The sequence below is a fragment of the Carassius carassius genome, chromosome 4, assembly GCF_963082965.1.
Source record: "Carassius carassius chromosome 4, fCarCar2.1, whole genome shotgun sequence".
In the NCBI taxonomy this organism is placed as follows: Eukaryota; Metazoa; Chordata; class Actinopteri; order Cypriniformes; family Cyprinidae; genus Carassius; species Carassius carassius.
In genome coordinates this window covers 13,959,459-13,981,113 of record NC_081758.1, presented here as the reverse complement: position 1 = coordinate 13,981,113, position 21,655 = coordinate 13,959,459, and the positions used below count along the sequence as shown (strand labels likewise).

General features: G+C 38.3%; 1 protein-coding gene across 4 annotated transcripts in view; it reads right to left on the bottom strand.

The window, feature by feature from the left end:
* Positions 1 to 2,340: 2,340 nt before the first annotated feature.
* LOC132136713 (active breakpoint cluster region-related protein-like) overlaps positions 2,341 to 21,655 on the bottom strand; it is a 179,365-nt gene continuing 160,050 nt past the window's right edge. For 3 of the 4 annotated variants that reach the window (XM_059547307.1, XM_059547316.1, XM_059547325.1), the window contains 7 exons: positions 8,995 to 9,054; positions 8,800 to 8,909; positions 8,149 to 8,288; positions 7,467 to 7,601; positions 7,238 to 7,343; positions 6,104 to 6,254; positions 2,341 to 3,778 (listed from right to left, as the gene is read on the bottom strand). In XM_059547307.1, the coding sequence (XP_059403290.1) occupies positions 3,689 to 3,778; positions 6,104 to 6,254; positions 7,238 to 7,343; positions 7,467 to 7,601; positions 8,149 to 8,288; positions 8,800 to 8,909; positions 8,995 to 9,054 (792 nt within the window). In that variant the 3' untranslated portion in view covers positions 2,341 to 3,688. Of the gene's footprint in view, positions 3,779 to 6,103; positions 6,255 to 7,237; positions 7,344 to 7,466; positions 7,602 to 8,148; positions 8,289 to 8,799; positions 8,910 to 8,994; positions 9,055 to 17,918; positions 18,426 to 21,655 lie in introns of those variants that run through there. The other variant, XM_059547334.1, reaches the window with a different exon arrangement.

The window sequence follows — 21,655 nt, the reverse complement described above, 5'->3', positions numbered from 1 at the left end:
ATTAACTACATTTAATTTAAAAACGAAATTAAAAACTAAGCTTAAATTTAGATTACCAAGTGTGTTTTTTTCTGCCTTTGTTAACTTTAAGGCTCAAGGGTTTTTTTTTTTTAGTTAATATAATGTGTTATTTGGAATATTAATACCAATAAACATTCTGAGAGCAAGCACTCCAGGCTGGAGAGTTTTTTACATTTTGTGCTGACATTTAACAGAAAATGAAAGTCTACAACATTAAAAATGTGATTGTAACATATGCAACAACTAGGCTAACTAAAACACTTTCTTTTGTCTGTTTTCTATAGTCTGATTAAATAAACTTTAACTGTGAACATATTTTAAAGTTTTATATTGGCTTTCAAGTTGGCTCTCTTTATCTTTTGAAAATCATACTCCACGTCATAAAAACAGCCTTCTTCTATCTTAAGGCCAAGTCACACTGCACTAACAGACGCAGACCAGCACGGACAGTCAGCAGAGCATCACTTCTCAGATGTTCCAAGACTATACACATGCGTAGATAATTTCACATGCATGAAACCTAATTCACGTACACACAAAAAAAATTCACGTGCGTGAAAAAAAAATATATTCACAAAAAGCAATTCACATGTGCAAAATAATAATAATAACAAATGCAAAAAACAATTTGTAGATATACAACTGTGCACAAAAACCTTTGAATGTTTAAAATGTACGAGTGTCTGAATGTACAAATCGTCATTTACTACGAATCCACTCGATTTGTGTGTGTGTGTTTTTGAGACTTTCCTGGCAGAGCTCTCTTCCCACGTGGGTCTGTCGTACTCTTAAGCCAATCAGATGCGAGCTTACCATTCAACCAATCATATCATAAGCCAATGAGAGTGCATTCAAGGAGCACGATTCTGCGCACCTTTTGCGCAATATGGATTAATTAGAACGGAAATTAAACCTTTACATCAGTAATCCAGCATGGCGAATGAAGAACGGGAAGCACGGGTAAGAGTTTAGTTTAGTTTTAATATTAATACCAATAAACATTCTGAGAGCAAGCACTCCAGGCTGGGCAGTTTTTTACATTTTGTGCTGACATTTAACAGAAAATGAAAGTCTACAACATTAAAAATGTGATCGTAACATGTGCAACAACAAGGCTAACTAAAACACTGAAAAACTTTCTTTTCTGTCTGTTTTCTATAGTCTGATTAAATAAACTTTAATTGTGACCATATTTTAAAGTTTTATATTGGCTTTCAAGTTGGCTCACTTTATGTTTTGAAAATCATACTCCACGTCATAAAAACAGCCTTCTTCTATCTTAAGGCCAAGTCACACTGCACTAACAGACGCAGACCAGCACGGACAGTCAACAGAGCATCACTTCTCAGATGTTCCAAGACCAACAAATGTTGATCCAACATGTTCAATCAGTGAATACAAGCACCAACCAACACCAAATTACACAGGGATAATGCACAACCTAGTTTTATCATCTATAAACTGGCTACCTATTAAGTTCAGTATCTATAACAAAGTACTGCTGCCTTCTTATAAGGCCCTAAATTTCCCAAGTATTGAAATAGTACACTTACAAGTATACTACTTGTACTGAACATTGAAATTAGTACAGTACATGGAAAATAGTTGAACAAAGTTTACTTATTAAAAATGAACTTCAAGAAATTTTAGTTTAACAGACTAAATGAATGGCAAACATGATTCTAATTTAAGAGGGTTTAGATCTGCCTGTGTGAAACCAACATTCAAAACCACTGCTAGAGGGATCATGCATTTGTGTAACTCAACTTTTGTTTTAAAACCTTATTTGTGATAACATCCCCATGTGGCAACTAGCCCTGGACGTCCCTGTGTTTAGAGCAAACATTTAAATGGTACCTAGTTTATAATAATTTAAACAAATGAAATCATGGCTATGTTGTCTCCCAGAAACCAACACTAAATGTGGTCATTGAGCATTTCATGAGACATTGGATCCGACTCTCTCCTTTTATTCATCCCAAAGTGTTGAGTGGGGTTCAGGTCCCAGCTTTGTGCAGACCAGTTCTTTTGTTCCACACTGGAGACAGTAAATCGTTTCTATACGGAGCTCACACAAGGGCATATTTTAGATAACGTGGTGTAAGAAATGTAGCATGTGGCCATTTAATACCTGCAATTTAATTAAATGTTACTGGCTTTGTATATGCTTTTTATATTTATATGTCATGCTGTCCAATATCTATCAGTTATTTTTTATTTTTTCTGTAATTTACTATGCAACAATTCACACCACAGTAAAGTCACCCCACATAAGCATATTTGACTTCAAGTAGACCTTTTAATAAAACAAAAACTTGCTGTGCTCAATGTACACTTTTATTTATTTGACTAAAAATGGAGAAAAAAGGTCACATCAACATTTACCCTTGTTAATACAGTATACTCAATATCTTTCCAACAGAAGTAAAATACACCAGTTTTTAATTTCCTTTTATATTAAAATATCAAATAGTCTGCAATCTAACAGTGCTTATGAAGTACATGTTACTGGCTTTATAGCAGAAAAGTTTCATTTTTCCCTCTGCTCTGCCAGTGGTCTTCAGCGGAGTAAAAATTATAATAATAATTTAATAAAATCAAAATACATGAACCTTTGTTATCCTGCCCACTTTTCATCTGACAAGCTGAACATGCGTGTAAAAAAAACAAAAACAAAACAAAAGGCAATTACACAGATCTTTCTACAGAGTAAACTGAAGTATCACCAGACACTTCAACTTGCAAATGTGTCAGGAGATGATTTTTTTCCAAATCAAGATCATTTTCATTTTCCCAAGTATAATCTCACTACATTGCATACCATGACTGGTCCCAAAAGCTGGCTGATTTAACTGTTAGTATCGCTCTTCTACTGTATAATCAAGTCTATACTGACAGGAAGTTAAAATGAATAAAAAAACAAATAGACCAAAAAATTGCACAAAAAAAAAATTGGAGTCTCAAATTGTACTGAAATGTACAGGCACAACTAACAGTATATATTCATAATAAATAGGGCAATTTTTGGCCTGGATGTACTTGGACAAGGAAGGTCTGGGATTTCGATGTTTTTGCCCAGAAGGAAATGCTTGCAGCATGAGATTTTATTTTGAACAAATGCATTTGCTCTTTCTCTCTCACATCAACACATACACAGCTCAGTGTCCTCATATCACATGCACAAAAGCTTATGAAACTAAACTAAACAAACAAATAATATTTATAAACACGTAAATGCCGAGTTCACTTCCAGCAGCGGGATCACTGAACTGGGCTTCAGAGGACATGCCACAACGGATGCAGACATCCCAGCATGCATCTGCAACTCAGACGAACCAACCTCCTGAGACACAACCTTCAGATGGGACGGTACATGATGTGTTTGACGTGGTAGTATGTGTGTTTGTATTTGGCAGGACACCTGTGTGATAAGTACAACATTTGTATAAGGTGATGCTGAATCCTGGGCTCGCTCAGATGGTCCTCCTCTCGCTGCAGTTCTTCTCCACACTGGAGCCAAGCTTAAGCTCCCTTTACACATGAACATGACTGGAGACAACAAATGCAGGGGAGAGCGGCCACAGGCTCGCTCTGTCTCCCCGTTGGACCGTTGGCTTTGTACACAAAAAAACAATGTTTGAGAGGAAGGGAGTCTCTGTTGTCGGAGTTAGACGTCAGTTGAGAAATAGAGTGTGTTCTTCTTCAGCTCAGCGAAGGATATGGGTGGATGCTGCAGGTAGTACAGCAATACCTGAACCTGTGAAGAGAGAGAGGGATTCATCACACTTACATTCTCAATCATGTGTCAAACTATCAGCATTATTCATCCACACCACTAGATGGTGCTGCAACTGAGTTTATGCTGCGTTCCAGGCAGGTTTTTGAGCCCGTAAGTCACGATTTCAAACCACGACTCACGACTTTATAGCGTTCCAGGCAAGTCACACCAAACTTCCTGAGCGTAAGCAATTGTAGCTAGATTATTAATTTTATTGCAATTTTATATTGTCTTAAAATCGTTTTTTTAACGTGCACCACTTGCGTAAACACTGCATCCATAGGCAATATTATCCGTAGAGGCTGCTATTGTTGTTTCGCAGGCTATGTGACATCAGAGTTCGTAACTCTGAGTACATCTATCTCGTACGAGTTCACGGGTGGGAAGTCACGGGTTTGACTGCTGTTCCAGTGCAGTTTCAGTGCAGTTTCACGGGTAGAAGATTGGAAAAACACGGGTTACGGGTTGCCTGGAATGCGGCATTAGTCTGATGAAGATAAAGGATACTACTACTTTTTAACAGGGAACAAGACATATCAGAATAAGTTCAGAATTGGTACTGATGATTATTATTATTAGTAGTTAAAGTATTAAGACTAATGCCCTGTTCACACCAAGAACGATAACTATAAAGATAACGATATTAGCGTCCACGCCAGTGAATGATATCGTCTGTTTATTCTAAGCGTACGCTCGTTTGCCACTTTAAATTCTCGAGTTCAATCCAGCAGGATGGATTCTGATTGGCTGTCAGTGACTACGTTTACATGCAGCCAATAACCCGTTCAAAACCGGGATATTAGCAATAACACGGTCGCGCACGGCCATGTAAACACCGGCAAAAACCCGGATATGCTCATATCCCGGTTTTTAAAAACCTGGGGTACCCCTTTTCTAACCCGAATATTTGGTCTTGTAAACGCGTTTCGGCATATCCCCATCAAAATGTGTGTTCTGCGCATGTTCCATTCGCAAGGAATCTTGGTCTTTTGAGTAGAGACGGCGCATAAAAAAACCCCGCGTGCAGTATAGAGGCACAGTAGTGTCAAGTGCTGCTGGTGGATCAGTACCAGCGCCAAAGCGCAAACAAAGACTATCGCTATCTGCCCCAAACTATTCATTATCCGCCTGCTGCTGCTGTTGTTGTTGTTGTCTTTGGATACAGGAAGAAGAATCGGAAATGACGCATATTGCGTCTTGTTGTCCGTACGTCCAGACGCTAACCGTGCGTCGCCGTTTACATCGGGATTGGCGACTAATTATACATTCCATGCATACAGGAGTAACTCTCTCTGCTCACTCATGTAAACGGGTTATCCCGAATGTTTCAGAAACCTGAATAGTGACCTTAACCCAACCATAACCCGAATTTTAACAGCATGTAAACGTAGTCAATGTTTTTATCTTTCATCAGCTGGAAAATCGTTCTGAAAATGATTCCAACGATACCGTTTCTCTGTGCCTTTATTGTTATAGTTGTGATGTGGACTATGCTATTCTTTAATACTGAGAACGATTTTTAGAACTATATCTTTATCGTTATCTTTATAGTTATTGTCCTTGGTGTGAACGGGCCTTTAAAGTATATGAGCTTCAAACTATTAATAATAATAATCATCATCGTCATTATCATCATTCCTCAAGAGATCAAGAAAGCAACAAACTAATAATAGTAGTAGTATTAGTGTTGTTAAGAGTATCAATTTCCAATTATTAATATATATTATTTTATTAAAAAAAAAAAAAAAAGACAAAATATGAGCTCCAAAGTTATACAAACTTGGGAATTTTGTCAAAAAACAGCTGTGTGTGTGTATCTTTTGTTACTGTTAGCGGGTGGACTAGGGTGGGTGTATGACTTTGATTTTCTTATGTTGTGTCTTGGAGCATTTCGCTGGAAATTGGTTAACCAAGGAACATTATCACGTCAAAGCTGGTTATGACTTTTGGCTCAGGCCGCTTGTTCAGTTTCTGATATATCATGTAAAATCCATAACAGCAAACATCAACAGTCAAAGAGTCTCTTCAGATCCACTCACACAGTAAACATGGTGCTTTAGATGAGCAACACATGAGCGCATAAACACACGAGTGAGCTGAAAAAGCCCAGGACTCTGCTCTCAGCATAAGGGCAGTGTGTTACTGCAATAATCAGTATTACTGTAATAATGCAAGTGCTGATGTGGATCTACAAACTGTCAAACACACCAAACCACAACGCATTAACTGATATATGATATATCCATGCTGGGAAAGACAGTGTAAAGCACTGAGTGAGCGGTGGGAATGTAAGCCAGGACTGACCTGTGCCATGACATCATGTGACCAGATGTCAGAAGCCAGTGTGACGTTGGGCTTACTGATCTCCGACTCTGACGGTCTCAGCAGAGTGGGGCCAAACACTGTGCCCAAATTATGCAGAGACATCTTATTGACCGGCTCCTTCTCTGCCACCCTAAAATGAGAGGAAACAAACACAAAACCGAATCACATCTTATTAAACAATCATCAAGTTGAACAGAGTTTCTAATGACTCGGCACATGTACTGTAGCTCAAGTGTGATGTATAGAGCTGTCCAGCAGGTATCCACAGTGAGCAGTGTTAAGTGAATCCAGCACGTGCAGTTTGTGTCTGTGATATGTTAATGGCCAGTGGTTAGACTTGGCAATATGGCAGTTTTTATAAACCTAAGGCTTTGCTAGCTAATTGCCAGCGTTTCAGGGAGATTTGTGTGAATTGAGACCCCAGTTTCACACTAACTAAAATAAAACAGAACCCTGGGCATTTATGATGGTGACTGAACAAGGCGCCTCCTAGCGGTCTAACCCTAACCCTAACCCATAATCTATGTCTCATATTGACGCTAGAGGGTGCCATATGCGTAGGATGTTGACGAAATGTCAAGAGGGTCAGTATATGGCGCCTTGGGATGAGAACGGTCTGGACTGAACCGATGTTTGTATGAAGCTGCTGGCTTTAAAGAGTCATTGTCAACAACATTACTCCGCTTCAGGTATCGTCTTCCCTTGTTATAGTATATTTTCAAATCTGGAATCAATCAGCAGCCGTCTTTAGTGCCACAATCCTTCAGAAATAATTCTTATATGATGTTTTGGTGCTCAAGAAACATTTCAATGTAGAAAACAGCAGTTTTCAAGAAGCTTGTTTTCACTGCTTTATATTTTTTGGAAAACCTTTAAAAAGGTTTAAAAACCTTTAATGCGGTAAAATAAAAAACAAAAAACTGTTTCAAGAAACATAATAAGGGAGTACCATATAATTGACAATAAATCAGCATATTAGACTGATTTGTGAAAGATCATGTGACACAAAACTAGAATAATAGTTATGGTACCCATTAAGAATGATAAATAAATCCTACTAAATTATGTTTTTTAAAAATGCAAGTTAAACATGAGTGCGTGAAATGCTCTTACCTCTTCAGGTGTTCCAGTAGAGTGAGGAATGTGATGAGATTTGGGTCTGGTAGTGACCGCAACAGATGCATCATGCAGTTTTCTTTTGCCGCAGGATCTGATAGAGCTATGATGAAGAGGAGTTTGATAAAGTGGAGTGTTATTACACATCTAAACATGACTCCTATTTTCTACTAATCACGCAGTGGTGTGGTTTTAAGTGTGAAAGATTACAGATGAAAGGCCATACCAATGCCCTCCATGAAGGCTGGGTACAGTCGGTCTGTGAGAAGAGGTTCTGGTAGCTCCCTGAAATACAATTTCAGTGTCCCTGCTATGGCATTGATGTCCATATCACTCAACATCATCAGGATATCTTTGGTATCTGAGAGAGAGAGAGAGAGAGAGAGACAGAGGGAGAGAAAGAGTGAATGATTTGCCATCACAACAAACGCTGCAGGAAACACTCATGCAGGCTGTGTAATAAAGCTCCTGGTACGACATATGACATAATAGTGAGTAACACATGTATGCTAGCTGAAGCCACAGCTCTGGATGGTCCCTACAGACTGTGTGTGTGTTTGTTTACTGAGCCAGCCGACAGCTGGAAGGGGTCAGACCTCTGCGTGGCCTTTCCCACAACACTGCTGCTGCTTTTAGACTCAAGACACAGGCCTTCACTGACCTCACATAACCAGAGAGAGAGAAAACAGTGAAAGGAGACTGATGGGAAACCAAAAGGAAAATATAAGATGTATCAGGAATAAAAGAACGGAGAAAAATTGGACTAAAAGGGATCAGACTAAAAATGCTGATGCAAATTTCCACCAATCAGACAGCAAGGTAGCACCCAAATAGCCACCAGATGCAAATCACAAATAGTTAGTAGCTGAATGAGTATGTGAAGTGTGGTTATTTAAAGAGTTTCTTACTGGCGTCAAACGCAGCTTTGAGGGCCTGGATGTCTGTGGCCACTCCAGAGATCCTGTAAATGCCCACTTCATCAATCCCTCTCTTCTCCACCTCCTCAATGCACTGCCGCACAATGTAAGGCACCTTGGAGCGTTCACGTCTGAGGAACAACAACAGGCAAACTCAATGTACATTATGTAAACATACAGTACAGGGAGAAACTTTGCAGGCTTTGACAAATGTTGTTCAGTAAGGCTAAATCAATCATAATGATGAAGTGTATTGATGCAGTATATTTTGAATATTTAAAGTCTAAAATAATGAAATTAATTTTCATCTGTATTGTGTTCGGAATCCATCCGACAGTAATGGATTATCAAAAAAAGATAAAAAAAGGTAGCGTGGGACATTGGTTCTATCCATCGGTTGTTAAATGGATTTTGAGATGGAGCCAGATCTGAAAACAAGCTTGTAGAGGTGTGGTTTAAGAGGAGTTGTCCTGCATAGACTGTCACCAGAAAGTCTGTCATTTTCACCAGAAGGTTCAGTTATGAAATAATAATTAAGGTAAAAAAAACAAAAAACAAATGCATTGATGAACCGTTCACAATTAAGTTTAGTAACATGAATTTAGAAAATATGGCAGCTTTAAGACTTGACATTTTACTCACTTTGTTACCACGTTGATTTTGACCCCAAACACGCCGCTCTGTTTCTTAGATGGCGTCCGCTTCAAACTTAAATCCCGGCTCGTAAACTTCATGGAAAACTCCACTTTAATCTGAGAAGGAACCATAAATGAGATAAGTCACAAGAAACTGGTAAGGCTATAATGCAAAAACTATCAATGTGTAATAAATTTGTACCCCATTCATTTCTATGACATCCATATGCCAGTTTTTGGACTGCACAGTCTGTGGGTCCAGCTGTAAACAGACAGAGAGAAATAAGTGTGAGAATTACTTCATCGTTGATGCAATGCAATGTAAACACATTGGCCTCACGGAATATAGTCATAGGTCAAAGGTTAGTCGTGAGAGACAACGACTGACCAAGAGTGCTGGAGGATTATTAAATTAAGGTCAGTGAAAGAAATCAGAAAAATATTTCAACAATGAATACCAATAAATTGCCTCCAGAAGTAAAATCCCTGAGGCTCAGAAAACAGCCATGGTTTTGAGTATTTCAGGAGAAAAGCTGTTTATCGGACTGCATAAGGGTATTTCAGGTTTATGATGCAAGTTTTTGATCAGTAAATGCCTGCATTGCATGTTAAATTTCAAATGTATGTATTTGAATAGCTCTTTTCACATTTACATTTATGCATTAAGCAGACGCTTTTATCCAAAGCGACTTACAGTGCATTCGGGCTAACATTTTTTACCTAACGTGTTCCCTGGGAATTGAACCCACAGCCTTTTGCGCTGCTAACGCAATGCTCTACCACTAAGCCACAGGAACACTGTATATAATACACATGGTTTCAAAGCAGCTTTAAAGAAAATCATCATGCTAAAAGTTTATAATTTCCTAAAGCCTTATAGATGCATTTAGCAGCTTAGAGCTGCGCGATAATATAATGTACATTTTGCAACGATACAAGCAATCAAGCAGTTTAGATGTGCTATATAGTATGTCTGTTTCTACATGCAAACTATTTATGTGAACATTTTAAACCTACAGCAGCAGCTTATTTTTATATATCCCCCCACCCCCCACTTTTTTTTTTTTTTTTTTTTTGTTTTTGGGATAAGACTCAAAATCATTTTACTATTAAATCAAAAAATTCCCAGGCTGTCCTTTCTATAAAAAACCATGAGAAAGTCACAGTAGATTTCTTCCCTTGTTATTGCATATCTAGACTGTAGATGTGAAAGTTAACTGTACTAAAGTCCAGCACGGATGAATCAAACCTGAATGAAGCTCTATAATGAACACTGTCTTCACTCAAACACAGCACTATAAACACAACATGAAACAATAAAGCAAGAATCACTACTTCAATAAACTGGATGTGTGACAGTGACAAAACTGTTATATTCAGAGATCAGGCCATTTCTCTCATATATACCATTGAGTGTTTGGTAGCATCCATAATTCATAAGAACTCACTATGATATTTAGGTGTTTTCGGGCTACTGTTCTATATGAACATATAAGGAAAACCACTCTAGACGAAACCTGTGCGGTTTCCATTAAAACATTAACTCTCTGAGGAGGACAGACTTAGTTACACTCTCTCTCACGTACACACCAGTTTCCCATGCTACATGCCACAGACAAGATGGATGATGGGAAGGGCTATCAAGGGGGAGCCCCCCACCCACGCACACTCTTAAACTAATCTGTCAATCAAACTCAAAGGTAAGGTACACCATAATAAACATCCCGACATAGTCTGAACCAGATCACTGTTAGAAATCCACTAAATATGCTGTTCTGGTCTAAACTAAGTCTCAATCTAAAACCATTCCTGTGCATGTGTATTTAATTAAACTTCACAAACAACATGACGTTGGCAGCCGAATGCGGGAACACGAACAGCACACATGCTGACAAAACTGCCATAAAATTAACATTTACAGGAAAACATGAGTAGGTTGAATAGCTTTTCGTAAGAATGTCTGGGAAGTTATGTCCAGCACAAACAACTGCATTAGCTTGTATCACTAAAATCTATTCTCTCGATACAATCAGTGGGCAATCATCATTACTGATGCTGTTTGTACACACATTAGGACTATAATGAGATTCTTATCAGATATTGATGGAATGCTGAAGCCTTTATTATCCCACTGCTAAACCAATATGACATGTTTACACCAATCAAGTTAAAAGGGTAATAAATGGATATTTTTAGGAAGCAGGGAGTCTGGTGTTCACTGCAGTCCTGAGGCTAATCTTAAGAGAAGTATTGACCTTGACCGAGTCATGAGGGTCTCCATGGCTCTCTATTGTATTTCATCTATTTTTTCTTTACTGTGTACTTTGATTTAGCAGACATTACATTTTTTTTTCTTTTTTTAATTGTGCTAAGAATTTTCTTACAAATAATACATCATAAATCACAATTATGTCAAACTATTTAATAAGGGTTTTTTAATTATAGAAGATATTCATTCAAATCATCATAAATCTATTTTTGAATAACCTAAAAGATCTGGACAACTCCTTGACTCAATGATAAACTCTGAAGTCATATGCATGTCAAATCACCTGCAGCTGTCATTCTCTTTATGAACTATTAATGAAAATAACAGTATTTATCACTCCAAACTCTGACAGCTTTATTTTTCTGCAATATGAATTTAGCTGTACAGATCCCAAATACACATGCCCTTCCTTGAGCCATTCTCTAACCTTCTGGTGCTTCTTACAGTACTTTATAAAAAATGTATTGAGTCAAACAGGTCCATGATATGTCAAGAAAATCCTTTAATACAGCTCACAGAGACTCGCCTTGGAGTCACCTCATCTGCCCAAGTGCAGTAACTCCTAGTAAAAGTCCTAGTGGATTATACACCAGTCACTAGTACTGTATCTTCAATGTCTTCATTTAACCGCTCAGGGACTGTACAACCAAAACAAAGATGGGAGCTCATTGAAATGCTATGAATTAAGAGCATCCGTGCAGACCTGAGAATGAGGTTTGTGTTTGCTTTCCTGCTTGGAAAAGGAGAAAATGAGTTCTGAGGAGCTCTGGTCCATGACGACCTCAAACAATCCCTATTATAACAGCCACATGAAAAATCATCTAGAAAACGGGATCAATCACAGGAATATACTTGGAGAAGGGTAACACTTACTATAGCAAACATGTTACCATATCACATGTTGAAAAACCATTATATTATCATTATTGTTGCATGGTATTACAGTTCTAAAAAGCAAGGTATTACCAAACACCAGATGCCTAGAAACCATGTGGTATCATGAAAAAAGTGGTATTACTACAACACATGCTCAAAAAATTATAGTGTTCCCATGATAGATACTGAAAAAAACCTGGTATTATCACGGTAAAAATAAATATTTATACACAAATGGACATCATAGTTAGTATAGAGCAGATCCTGCACTGAACTTTGGAGATCCAGATCTCCATTCTGTTCTCTTCATTCCTCTCCTCTCATTCAGCGTGTCCCCCCACCTCCCACCCAGTCTCCTTCATCTCCCTCCGTTCTGCCAGCCTGCTGCTGTACGGAGCAGGAACACAGTGTTCTCTGGCCGGCCTCTCTCTGCTCTCTCTCTAGAGTCAAAGACACTCTGCACAGAGGATCATCACAGAGAACAAAGGGAGGAAGAACATGAGCAGACGAGTCAATGTTAAGATGACTTTAAAACCCCACTACTCCTCTGATTATGTGTGTGTGTGTGTGTGTGTGTGTGTGTGTGTGTATATATGTATACATATACACACATTTTAGCACTCACTATTCTAATTCCATTCTTTAAAAAAAAAATCTAACTACCTTTCTTATATTTGTAGTCTATTTTCTTTTTATTTATTATACAATTATAAAAAAGACCTCTAACACTAGCTTGCTCTATTTTCTATTCTCCGTTTTCTTTTTATTATATTATTTAAAAGCCCTTGCTACGTACACACACACACACACACACACACAGACACACACACACACACACACACCTTCAGACATTGAAGAACCAAATCCAATCTCTACACAATCCTTTCTTTCAGAGATTGCTTCCTTGAAAAAGCCCAAAACAGTCAAGCTCATCTTTCACACAGTGTAACATCCAGCTCCAGTGTACTGTCTGATGTTTGAATGAATGAAGGCGTTTTATGTGACAGGTGTAGCTCTGTGCTCGTCCTCCTTACATAAAGAACCTCAGTATTACATAATAAAGCCTAAAACATCGCTGAAGATGTAACGTGAGTCATGTTGTGAGCAAACATGCACAAATACAGCAAAAACACAGTTTGTATTTCTGCTGCTTTCATTTATACTGTAAGAACACACAGGGAGCAATGCAGGCTAAAGCACTGAAATAAACACCCAACAGCTCTGTTAAAAACAAGCTCTCAGTGAAATATCATGCTTGGTTTCATAACGTCCTGACCAACCTATTTATCTAGACTATTTGACACGCTACAGCCAGACACCCAGCGTTACCCTTCACACATCTCTCCGTAGCATGAGGCCAGTGGTTACAGCTCAGTCTGGAGACGTCTTGGCATTTGCAGGAGAATGTGTGTTTGCTCAATGTGTGGTGTGGGAAAAAGCTGTAATTACTGTGGTATTCAGAGGTTGATGTGAAGGTCAGACTGATGTTTGCTTTAGTGTTCTGATGCATTGGGCTGATGTCACAGACTCGGCCTGCTGGACTGGACCGAGCCTGTTCCAGTAAACCTAACTTAAATCACACAGGAAATGCCAATGACCTGCTGACTCATTAACATGGTCATCAATGTCATGCTCACATCATACATATTCAAACACATTTAAGCCCCTCAATATAAGGTATTTAAACACAACACTGAAGTACTGGTGATATCATGGTACAGTGAAAATATCAGATGTTAATACCATAGAGAACTGATATATACCATGTACTAAATGATTATCATACTGTATACAGTACATGAGTACCATTTACAGTAATATAAAAGTCTCAGGTTTACTACTGTTACTACAGTACTGCATGTTTTCATAAGGAAAGTTTCTTCAAAGAACAAAACGGCATCATTATAAAGCAAAGTAATGCTACCGTGTCTAAAAACATGAGCAACATTTTTCTGTGTGTGTGACTGCTAAAAATAGAACTAAAAGTAACGACAGAAACTAAAAACAACAAACCCAGGAGACACAAATCGTAAATTTTGTATTATTGTAAATACCCTGAAAATTATGGAGCATATTTTTAACAGACTGTCATTAAAGCAGGGACTGTTAGATGTTAATGCATCTGTTGCTAATAAACGCAAGCCAGTTAACCTAAAAGAGGACATTGTCATAAATCAAGAAACATCTGCTAAGAGAGAACGATGAATAACAATTCCAAAACGTGAAAGAACTACTGAATTAGACCACAAAATATTCCAATAGCACAACCATGCATTTTCAACATGACACAATGGCGTACACTGGACACCGTAAATAAAGAGTTACTGAAACATCCAGAGCCATGATAACTATCAAATACCATATTGCTCACATCAAGGTACCATGGTACTACCACAGCACTTATTTGTATAAAGAGGAAATCCAAGCAGGTCAACATCTGTTGTGTCCAGTAATGGACCTCGCCATCACCCTCCTCCACTTCATTAGCCCAAAACGCAAGGCCTTGTGGGGGTTCAGCCGCACCTCATAGAGGTCTGGTGCCCTCACACTGGCAGCAGAAGATTTATGTAGGTGATAAAAGCATACATTACCATATAGCTGGCATTTAAAAGCCTTTTAGGAGGAGCAGGGTTCATCAGTGGTTCACTCATTAGCATGTTATAACCTGGAGCACCATTTGTGAAGCAGCAAACGCTGAAGAGAAGATAGTTACAGCAGAGGATGGGTTCATCTCTGGGGACATATTCTTCTTCTTGTGCATAATACATCTCTTTCACACAGACCCTCCCTCCTTCAGTTCTTCAATTCCTTTGAAGGGACGGACAATTTCAGCATTGACACAAGGGGCACTATAGTGAACATTAGTGTGGGCTGCCTTCTTAAAGTCAGTTTTCTCTTTCAGGTCAACTACTGTCAAACACAGCAACATTTTACAGAATACAGTATACTGACACAAGCTCATTGAGTATTAAGGTTTGTTAAAGGGGTAGTTCACCCCAAAATTAAAGGACTGTCATCATTTACCCATCATTCACCCTCACTTCTGTGGAACATGAAAGAATTCAGTGAACGTCAGCTGAGTGTCATGTTAATCTATTATGTTTCACAGAACAAAGAAAGCCATACAGGTTTAAAATGACATGAGGGAGAGTGAATAGTGACAGAATGTTAAATTTTGGCCAGACTATCCCTTTAACACCACAGTAGGGAAAATGTGCTCATACTGTGTATGTACAGATGAATTACACTTACAATGGGTTGCCAGTGTATTCACATCTGTGCTTGCATAATGAGCAGTGATTCTCAACTAGTTTTGCTTCAGGACTAAGATTTTATATTGGATTTTACATCAAGCTACAATCCAACATCGCATCAAAATTGTGTACAATTCTACCAAAATTAATTCTCAGTCAATCTATCAATCATCTCAATCTTTCTAAATTAGCTAGTGATGGTTGGCATCTTCCAGCGAGATGCAGGAATTCATATGATGCAATGCTCACAGTGCCATTGGTCACTCACATTGTTTGCAAACTCGGTATTGCAGTGAATTTTAGGAATGAATGTGAACACTTGATAATGTGCACTATGGGGGGTTTGGACACCACTTCAAATGGGTGCCCCCTCAAATATTGCACCATATAAGGGTATGGGGGGGGGGGTGTTCTGTTGAGATTTAGGTTTATCAAATGAAAACGCATTTGTGGAGGTCAGACATAAGCAGGTCATGAGACAACACTGGGATCATTCATGACCAAACCAAAGGAACACACTCATACAGATAACCAGACACTCTCTTGGCCACAAAGACTCATTCAATATTCAGTCAATGAGACTGGCCATCTGTGAGAGAGCTCACAAGTGTGTTTCAAAGCATTTTAAAGTGCAAATGACTGTAAAATGAGGTTTGTTTATAAGTGTAATTGGCAGTAACAGGCAATTATCTGTCCATCTACTTCACCTGTGTCTGAATATGAGCATATATGAGTAACTGTCTGTGTCTACCTACAACAGCCTCTATGTGTCAATACCTGTGGGAAGAGAAAGACAGGGTGAGTCTGTACAGTAAATGTACATGATTTACAGGCAGAATTCCTCCTATAAAGGAAAATGCTACTATATATCTGATACCATCGGAATGATGTTTGAGAAAGAACAGAGGGAGAGGAAGTCTGAGAAAGACAAAGCAAGGGACAGAGAACTTCAAAAGAGCATGTGCTCAGCACATGGAAAGATACGGGTCTTCCTTTGCTGTGTATTAATAACAAAAGCTATTAACCTAGAGTCACAGTGATGTTTGATACAGCTGCAGCTGAGTGTCTACGGTCAGCTCTGGGTCAGTGGAACAGGAAAAGCACTGACCTGAATGAGCAGAGCACACATACAGAAATACAACAGAGCTAAAATTATTTGTTCTTATAGCCAGAAAGACTATGCACATAAATTACTGCTCAAAGTGCTGGCAGGGTACATACCCCACGTGGAGAGACCTCAATTTTGCCGACTCGCATCATCACACGAACGCAAACACACACATGCATCTGCACACCTACTCGCACAGTTACATGCAGAGTGTGAAGGCACTGATCTCATCACAGCAGAACAATCATTCAGCAACAGTGAACACTGAGCCAGAAACAGTTAGATCATGTGACATACACCAGAGCGATTCCATCAACGCTATACTAGTCATACTAGAAATGACACTGACGTGCAATCCTTCTCTGTAAAAACAGGGGTCCCCAACCTTTCCTGCCATTTCAAAAAGGTAAGGTCAGTACGCTTTTTTAAAGCAATTAATACTTTCATTCAGCAAAGATGTACTAATCAAAAATGAGAGTAAAGAAAATCTGACAGTCTTCTATTCAAAGAATCAAAAACATTTTCAGCAACATCGACAACAATAAAAAATGGATCATGTGACACCGAAGACTAGAGTAATGAATACTGATAATTCAGCTTTCAATCACAGGAATAAATTACATTTTTAAAAGATATTCAAATAGAAAAAGTTAACTGCAATAATATTTCACAATTGTACATTTTAAACTGTATTTTTGGTCAAATAAATGCGACCTTTGTTAATAATTACAGACTTTCAAAAACAACAACAACAACAAAAAAACTTACTGGCTTCAAACTTTTTATTGTTATTATATAGTTATTGAAGTACCCACTGAAAAAAAACAATCCTTAGACATCCCAATTGAAAATAAACTATATTTATCACACAAATCCCCTGCAGTAAATTCCACCATCAAAACCTCTATCGGTCTAAAAAATACTGGATTTTGATTTTGCCTTATTGAATAAAGATGCATAGGTTCATTAAGAAACTGTGCTCTGGATCTACTGCGGTCCTTTAAGAGCCTCTGAAAATGCATGATTTGTAATTATGAATAAGGAAGATTATTCAGTGGTGTGTGTGAGAGTAAAGGTGTGATTGATTGACCTCCATCAGTGGGTGGGCGATACTTGCCAGGGGCTCTGAGGACGGCAGGTTAAAGTGATAATTAACCTCTAACTGCAGCCAGACTGCACACACACAACTAACACCTAAAGTCCAACTACACTGAACACACTCATTCACAAACCAAGAGTCAACAAACCACCAATGTATAAAAGCAAAGGAAGGAGGAAAGGCATACTTCTACAATTTTTTATCCCCAACATATATTTAAGCATCTCCATGTTCAACTTTGTAATATAATCTTCTAAAGAATGAAACATATACAGGTGAAGAAAAAAAGCAGGTACAAGAGAGAGAAAATTGATCTGCTAAAAAAAAAATTTTTTTTCAAATAAATCCATCAAATTATTTTATAGGATCAACATTCAGTTTTTTGAGTTCATAAACAAGCAGCATGATAAAGAGCAGATTCATTCAGTGACTTTCAGTCAGTTAAAGACTGGGAAACAGGCAGAAAACCAGAGCAGAGAGAGGATGTAACAGATGGAGAGAGAATGAAAGAGTGAGTGACCTTTTGTCGGAGCAGTTTACTGCGCACTCGGCCCCACAGTTTGGCACCAGTGTTGGTGTGTCTTCTGATGGCTGAAGGATCATCCACGCAGCAGTGCTGCTCCACGCGTTCACACACCGGGTTCAGATTACAGTCCGTCACCACGATCTCTGTCATCTTCACAGTATTCCTCTCGTAGCCGCGCACTGGGAAAGAGAGGGGGGCACTGACCCCCAGAACGCCAGTAGTACGATTCCCAACCGAAAAACCAAACTCTTTCCAGAAAAAGAAGAAATCTTTTTCTTGTTTCTTTACTTGGAGTTCACAAATTCTCCAGTTCTTGTGTTAAGTGCTCTCCGAGACTAAAAATCAGCAGACAAATAAATCCTGAGAACTAAAAGGCTCATTCATAAAAAGTAAATTTTGCCATGGTTTTGTCTTTTCTCAGGCTTAATAATTGAACTATAGATCCTTAAAGTAACTCTCTCCCCTGCCTGCATCTCTCTCCTGCTGCTCTCTGCTGTGCTCTTCTCAACATCTGAGCTCCAGAAAACACAGAGAGCGAGAGCAAGAAAGAGTGGGAGGAGAAAAGGAGAGAGGGAGGGAGGGAGTGGGTGAGCTGATTCAATCACAGAGCAGTTTTAAAGACGCGAGACGGCGGGAAGGACATTTCTTTGTGTGTCGAGTTACCTCAGCATCTCACAAAACGTGTCAAGAACATTTGACCTCCAAAAGAATATTATTGAAAGGAATGATGTTTTGCATAAAGAAAATAAGATTTTCATTGTGACTTTTTATAACAAATTACATTCCCACAGTCAGATCAGAATTATGCAATAAATAAACAAACAAACTATGATGTGCAATGCACATTATATGCAAAGTGTGCAAAGTGTAAAACCGTACGTATAATATACAATAGAATTTAGATATGTATTCGTTTTTTACACAAATTAATATTTTCATCAAGGATGCACTCAATTATTCAAAAAGTGAAAGTAAAGACAAAAGATTTCTATTTAAAATAAAAGTGGATTAATACTGAAATATTAAGCAGCACAATGGTTTTCAACATTGTTAATAAAAAGATGATTCTTGAGCAGCAAATCAGCATTATCAGAATGATTTCTGAAGGATCATGTGAAACTGAAGACCTGAGTGATGGCGGTTTTAATAACATTTAAAAAATGTAAAATCTACTTAATTGTCATAAAATGAATGTTAATTATATAAAAAAAAAAGCTTAATTCACTTAATTTATATTCCTGTTTTGATTTTGGGTTGAAATTTGACCTGGACACATTTTCTTCACATTAGCCCACAAACCTCAGTAAGTGACTGTCATCTGGGCCCTTACCTGAACCACCATGCAAACGCAAAGTTAGAGACAAAAATACCCTTAAAGTTTGTGCGTCAGTGAACACAAACACATTTCATCATCTGACACTATTGTTACAGCTTCTGTAATCTCTGCAGTGTGTGTCACTGGGAGCCTGAGGCGGCCGTGTCTTCTGGGTTTTGGTATTTATATGTTCGTTATGTAAGCAGGAGTAGGATTGTTCTACATCTTCTGTCCTGATGCTAGTCTCTAGAGCTACATGCAATGGTTCCTACCGGGTAATTTGCTCTGCTTCCTTGTCTCTCTTTCCATTTGTACTTTCACCACCTTTCCTCCACCCAAATCTCATTTATACTGCATAAGACCAGAAAATCACTATATTACTAGCTCTTTGTGAAAACCACACAGGTGCTGCAGGAGCTGTGGCTGGTTTTATGGGAACATCAAACAGGTTTACTAAAAATAATGCCATACTAGTGCTGGACCATGCAGCTAGGCACATCCAGTTACCCAGGATTCATCTGAACGAACACTATGTTTCCAGGCCTCCATGGAATCAGCATCCACAAAACCCTGGGGCACGTCACAAAGTTCCATGTAGCCCCTGCCTCTGGTGTGCTAGTTTATTAAATATTTAGGCTAAAATTGATTATGCTTTCAGCTACCAAAAACAGTTCAGTACTCTCAGCTCTGTGCAACACTTGTATAAACTCATTAGACAGACTTTCATAGATTAAAATCAGCGCAGGTAGTGTTCAGATTCCAACTGACTTGGAAATATCGCAACACAGTGTTCGGTCTTTCCAAATCACATACAGGAAAAAATTCCAGTTTAACATCCATGCATTTTTTTTGTACGATAAATATCCATATTTCAAAAGTAATAAAACCCTTTTTTCTCACTTCTGCAGGACCTTATGGAAGAATGAGGAGTTATTACCTGAATATATGATAACGTTACTGATGTGATCATTCAAAAACGTTTTAATGCTAAGCTTCAGATTGTAGTTCTATTTCAGTCTGACACAAGACTGATAAATTGAATTAAAGGCAGATAGTCAACAGTAAACATATGACACACAGCGGCACTTCCTTGGATAGGGAAGATTGCAACCCATATTTTTAGATTTGGCATTTTGCTGCTTCTTACGGAGAGCAGTGTAGTAACCAAAAACGACAAGTATGCCAGATTTAAACTTGAATTTAAACCAAATAGGCACCACAGCTCAAAGTATGCACTATTAGGCCAAGGTTCTGTTAATAAAGTAACTCTTAGAAAATTCATTTGAATTTTTATGTGTTCCTTCTTTAGATAAAGACCAGTGCACAGCATATGAAATAGCCTCCAATCTGAGGGCATGGCTTTGGCCCCAGGGCTGCTTCGAAGAAGACTTAATGGGCCAAAAGGAGACATAGGGATTGAAGCGGCTGCAATATAATGAGTGATTAAGATGTGTTGGGTGTTCTCGGCAGTTAGAGCGCTCTACCTTTCTTTCTCTCTGCCTCCAGAGGGTTGTGGTAAGAGGACATGTAAGAACACTGCGACTGGTTATTTTTAAAATAGAGATGAAATGAAGCAGACTCATTCAGGCTATGCCTCATCGTTCTGAGGACAGAATGTTTGGGGAAAAAAGGCGAGGTGCTTTAGAATGTGAGAGCCAGCTTTAAACATGCTTTAAACACGTGTTATGGGATGTTTTAACAGTAAAAATCTTGTTTCCACCATAGTACATCTTTTCTCCAGAAGCATCGTGCCCCTTTAGAGCCAAGTGGATTGTGAATACAACTTACAAAAGCATTATTTTTATCTTAAAGGTGTCCTTTTATGCCCTTTTACAAAGTCTTGATTTGGTTCTCAGATGTACTAGAATAGGTTTTCATGCTAGATTTTTCTAAAAACTATTTTTGCACGTTTTATATTATTGTGGCATCTCTCCTCCCAGTCGGTCTCAAACACCCTGTTTAGTTCCGGTTTCAATGAAACCCCTCTCTCCAAAATACGAAATGTGCTCTGATTGGTTAGCTGCAACACATACATACATACACATGAACAGGATGCTCTTGCTCACTAAACAAAAACATGTCACATATTCATAGAACCACAAACCTTTTTTTTTTTCATGTCATATATAATAGACAGGTAGTTAGAAAAGCTCAATCTATTTTAACGGTTACTTCCCATCCTCTCTATTCTGAGTTTCAATTTCTACCTTCAGGATCTCGGTTAAGATTTCCTTCTGTTAGGAGTAACAGGTATAAACATTCATTTATTCCTACTTCTATCTCTTTGCTAAATATGGGCAGTAGATGGAAGCAGGTAGTTGTTTGGTCTTGTGATTTTCTGTTGTATTTTTATTTTATGTAATTTTTATGTATTGTAAATTGTCTTTGTGCGCTGGTCTTGCTGTAAAATCAATTG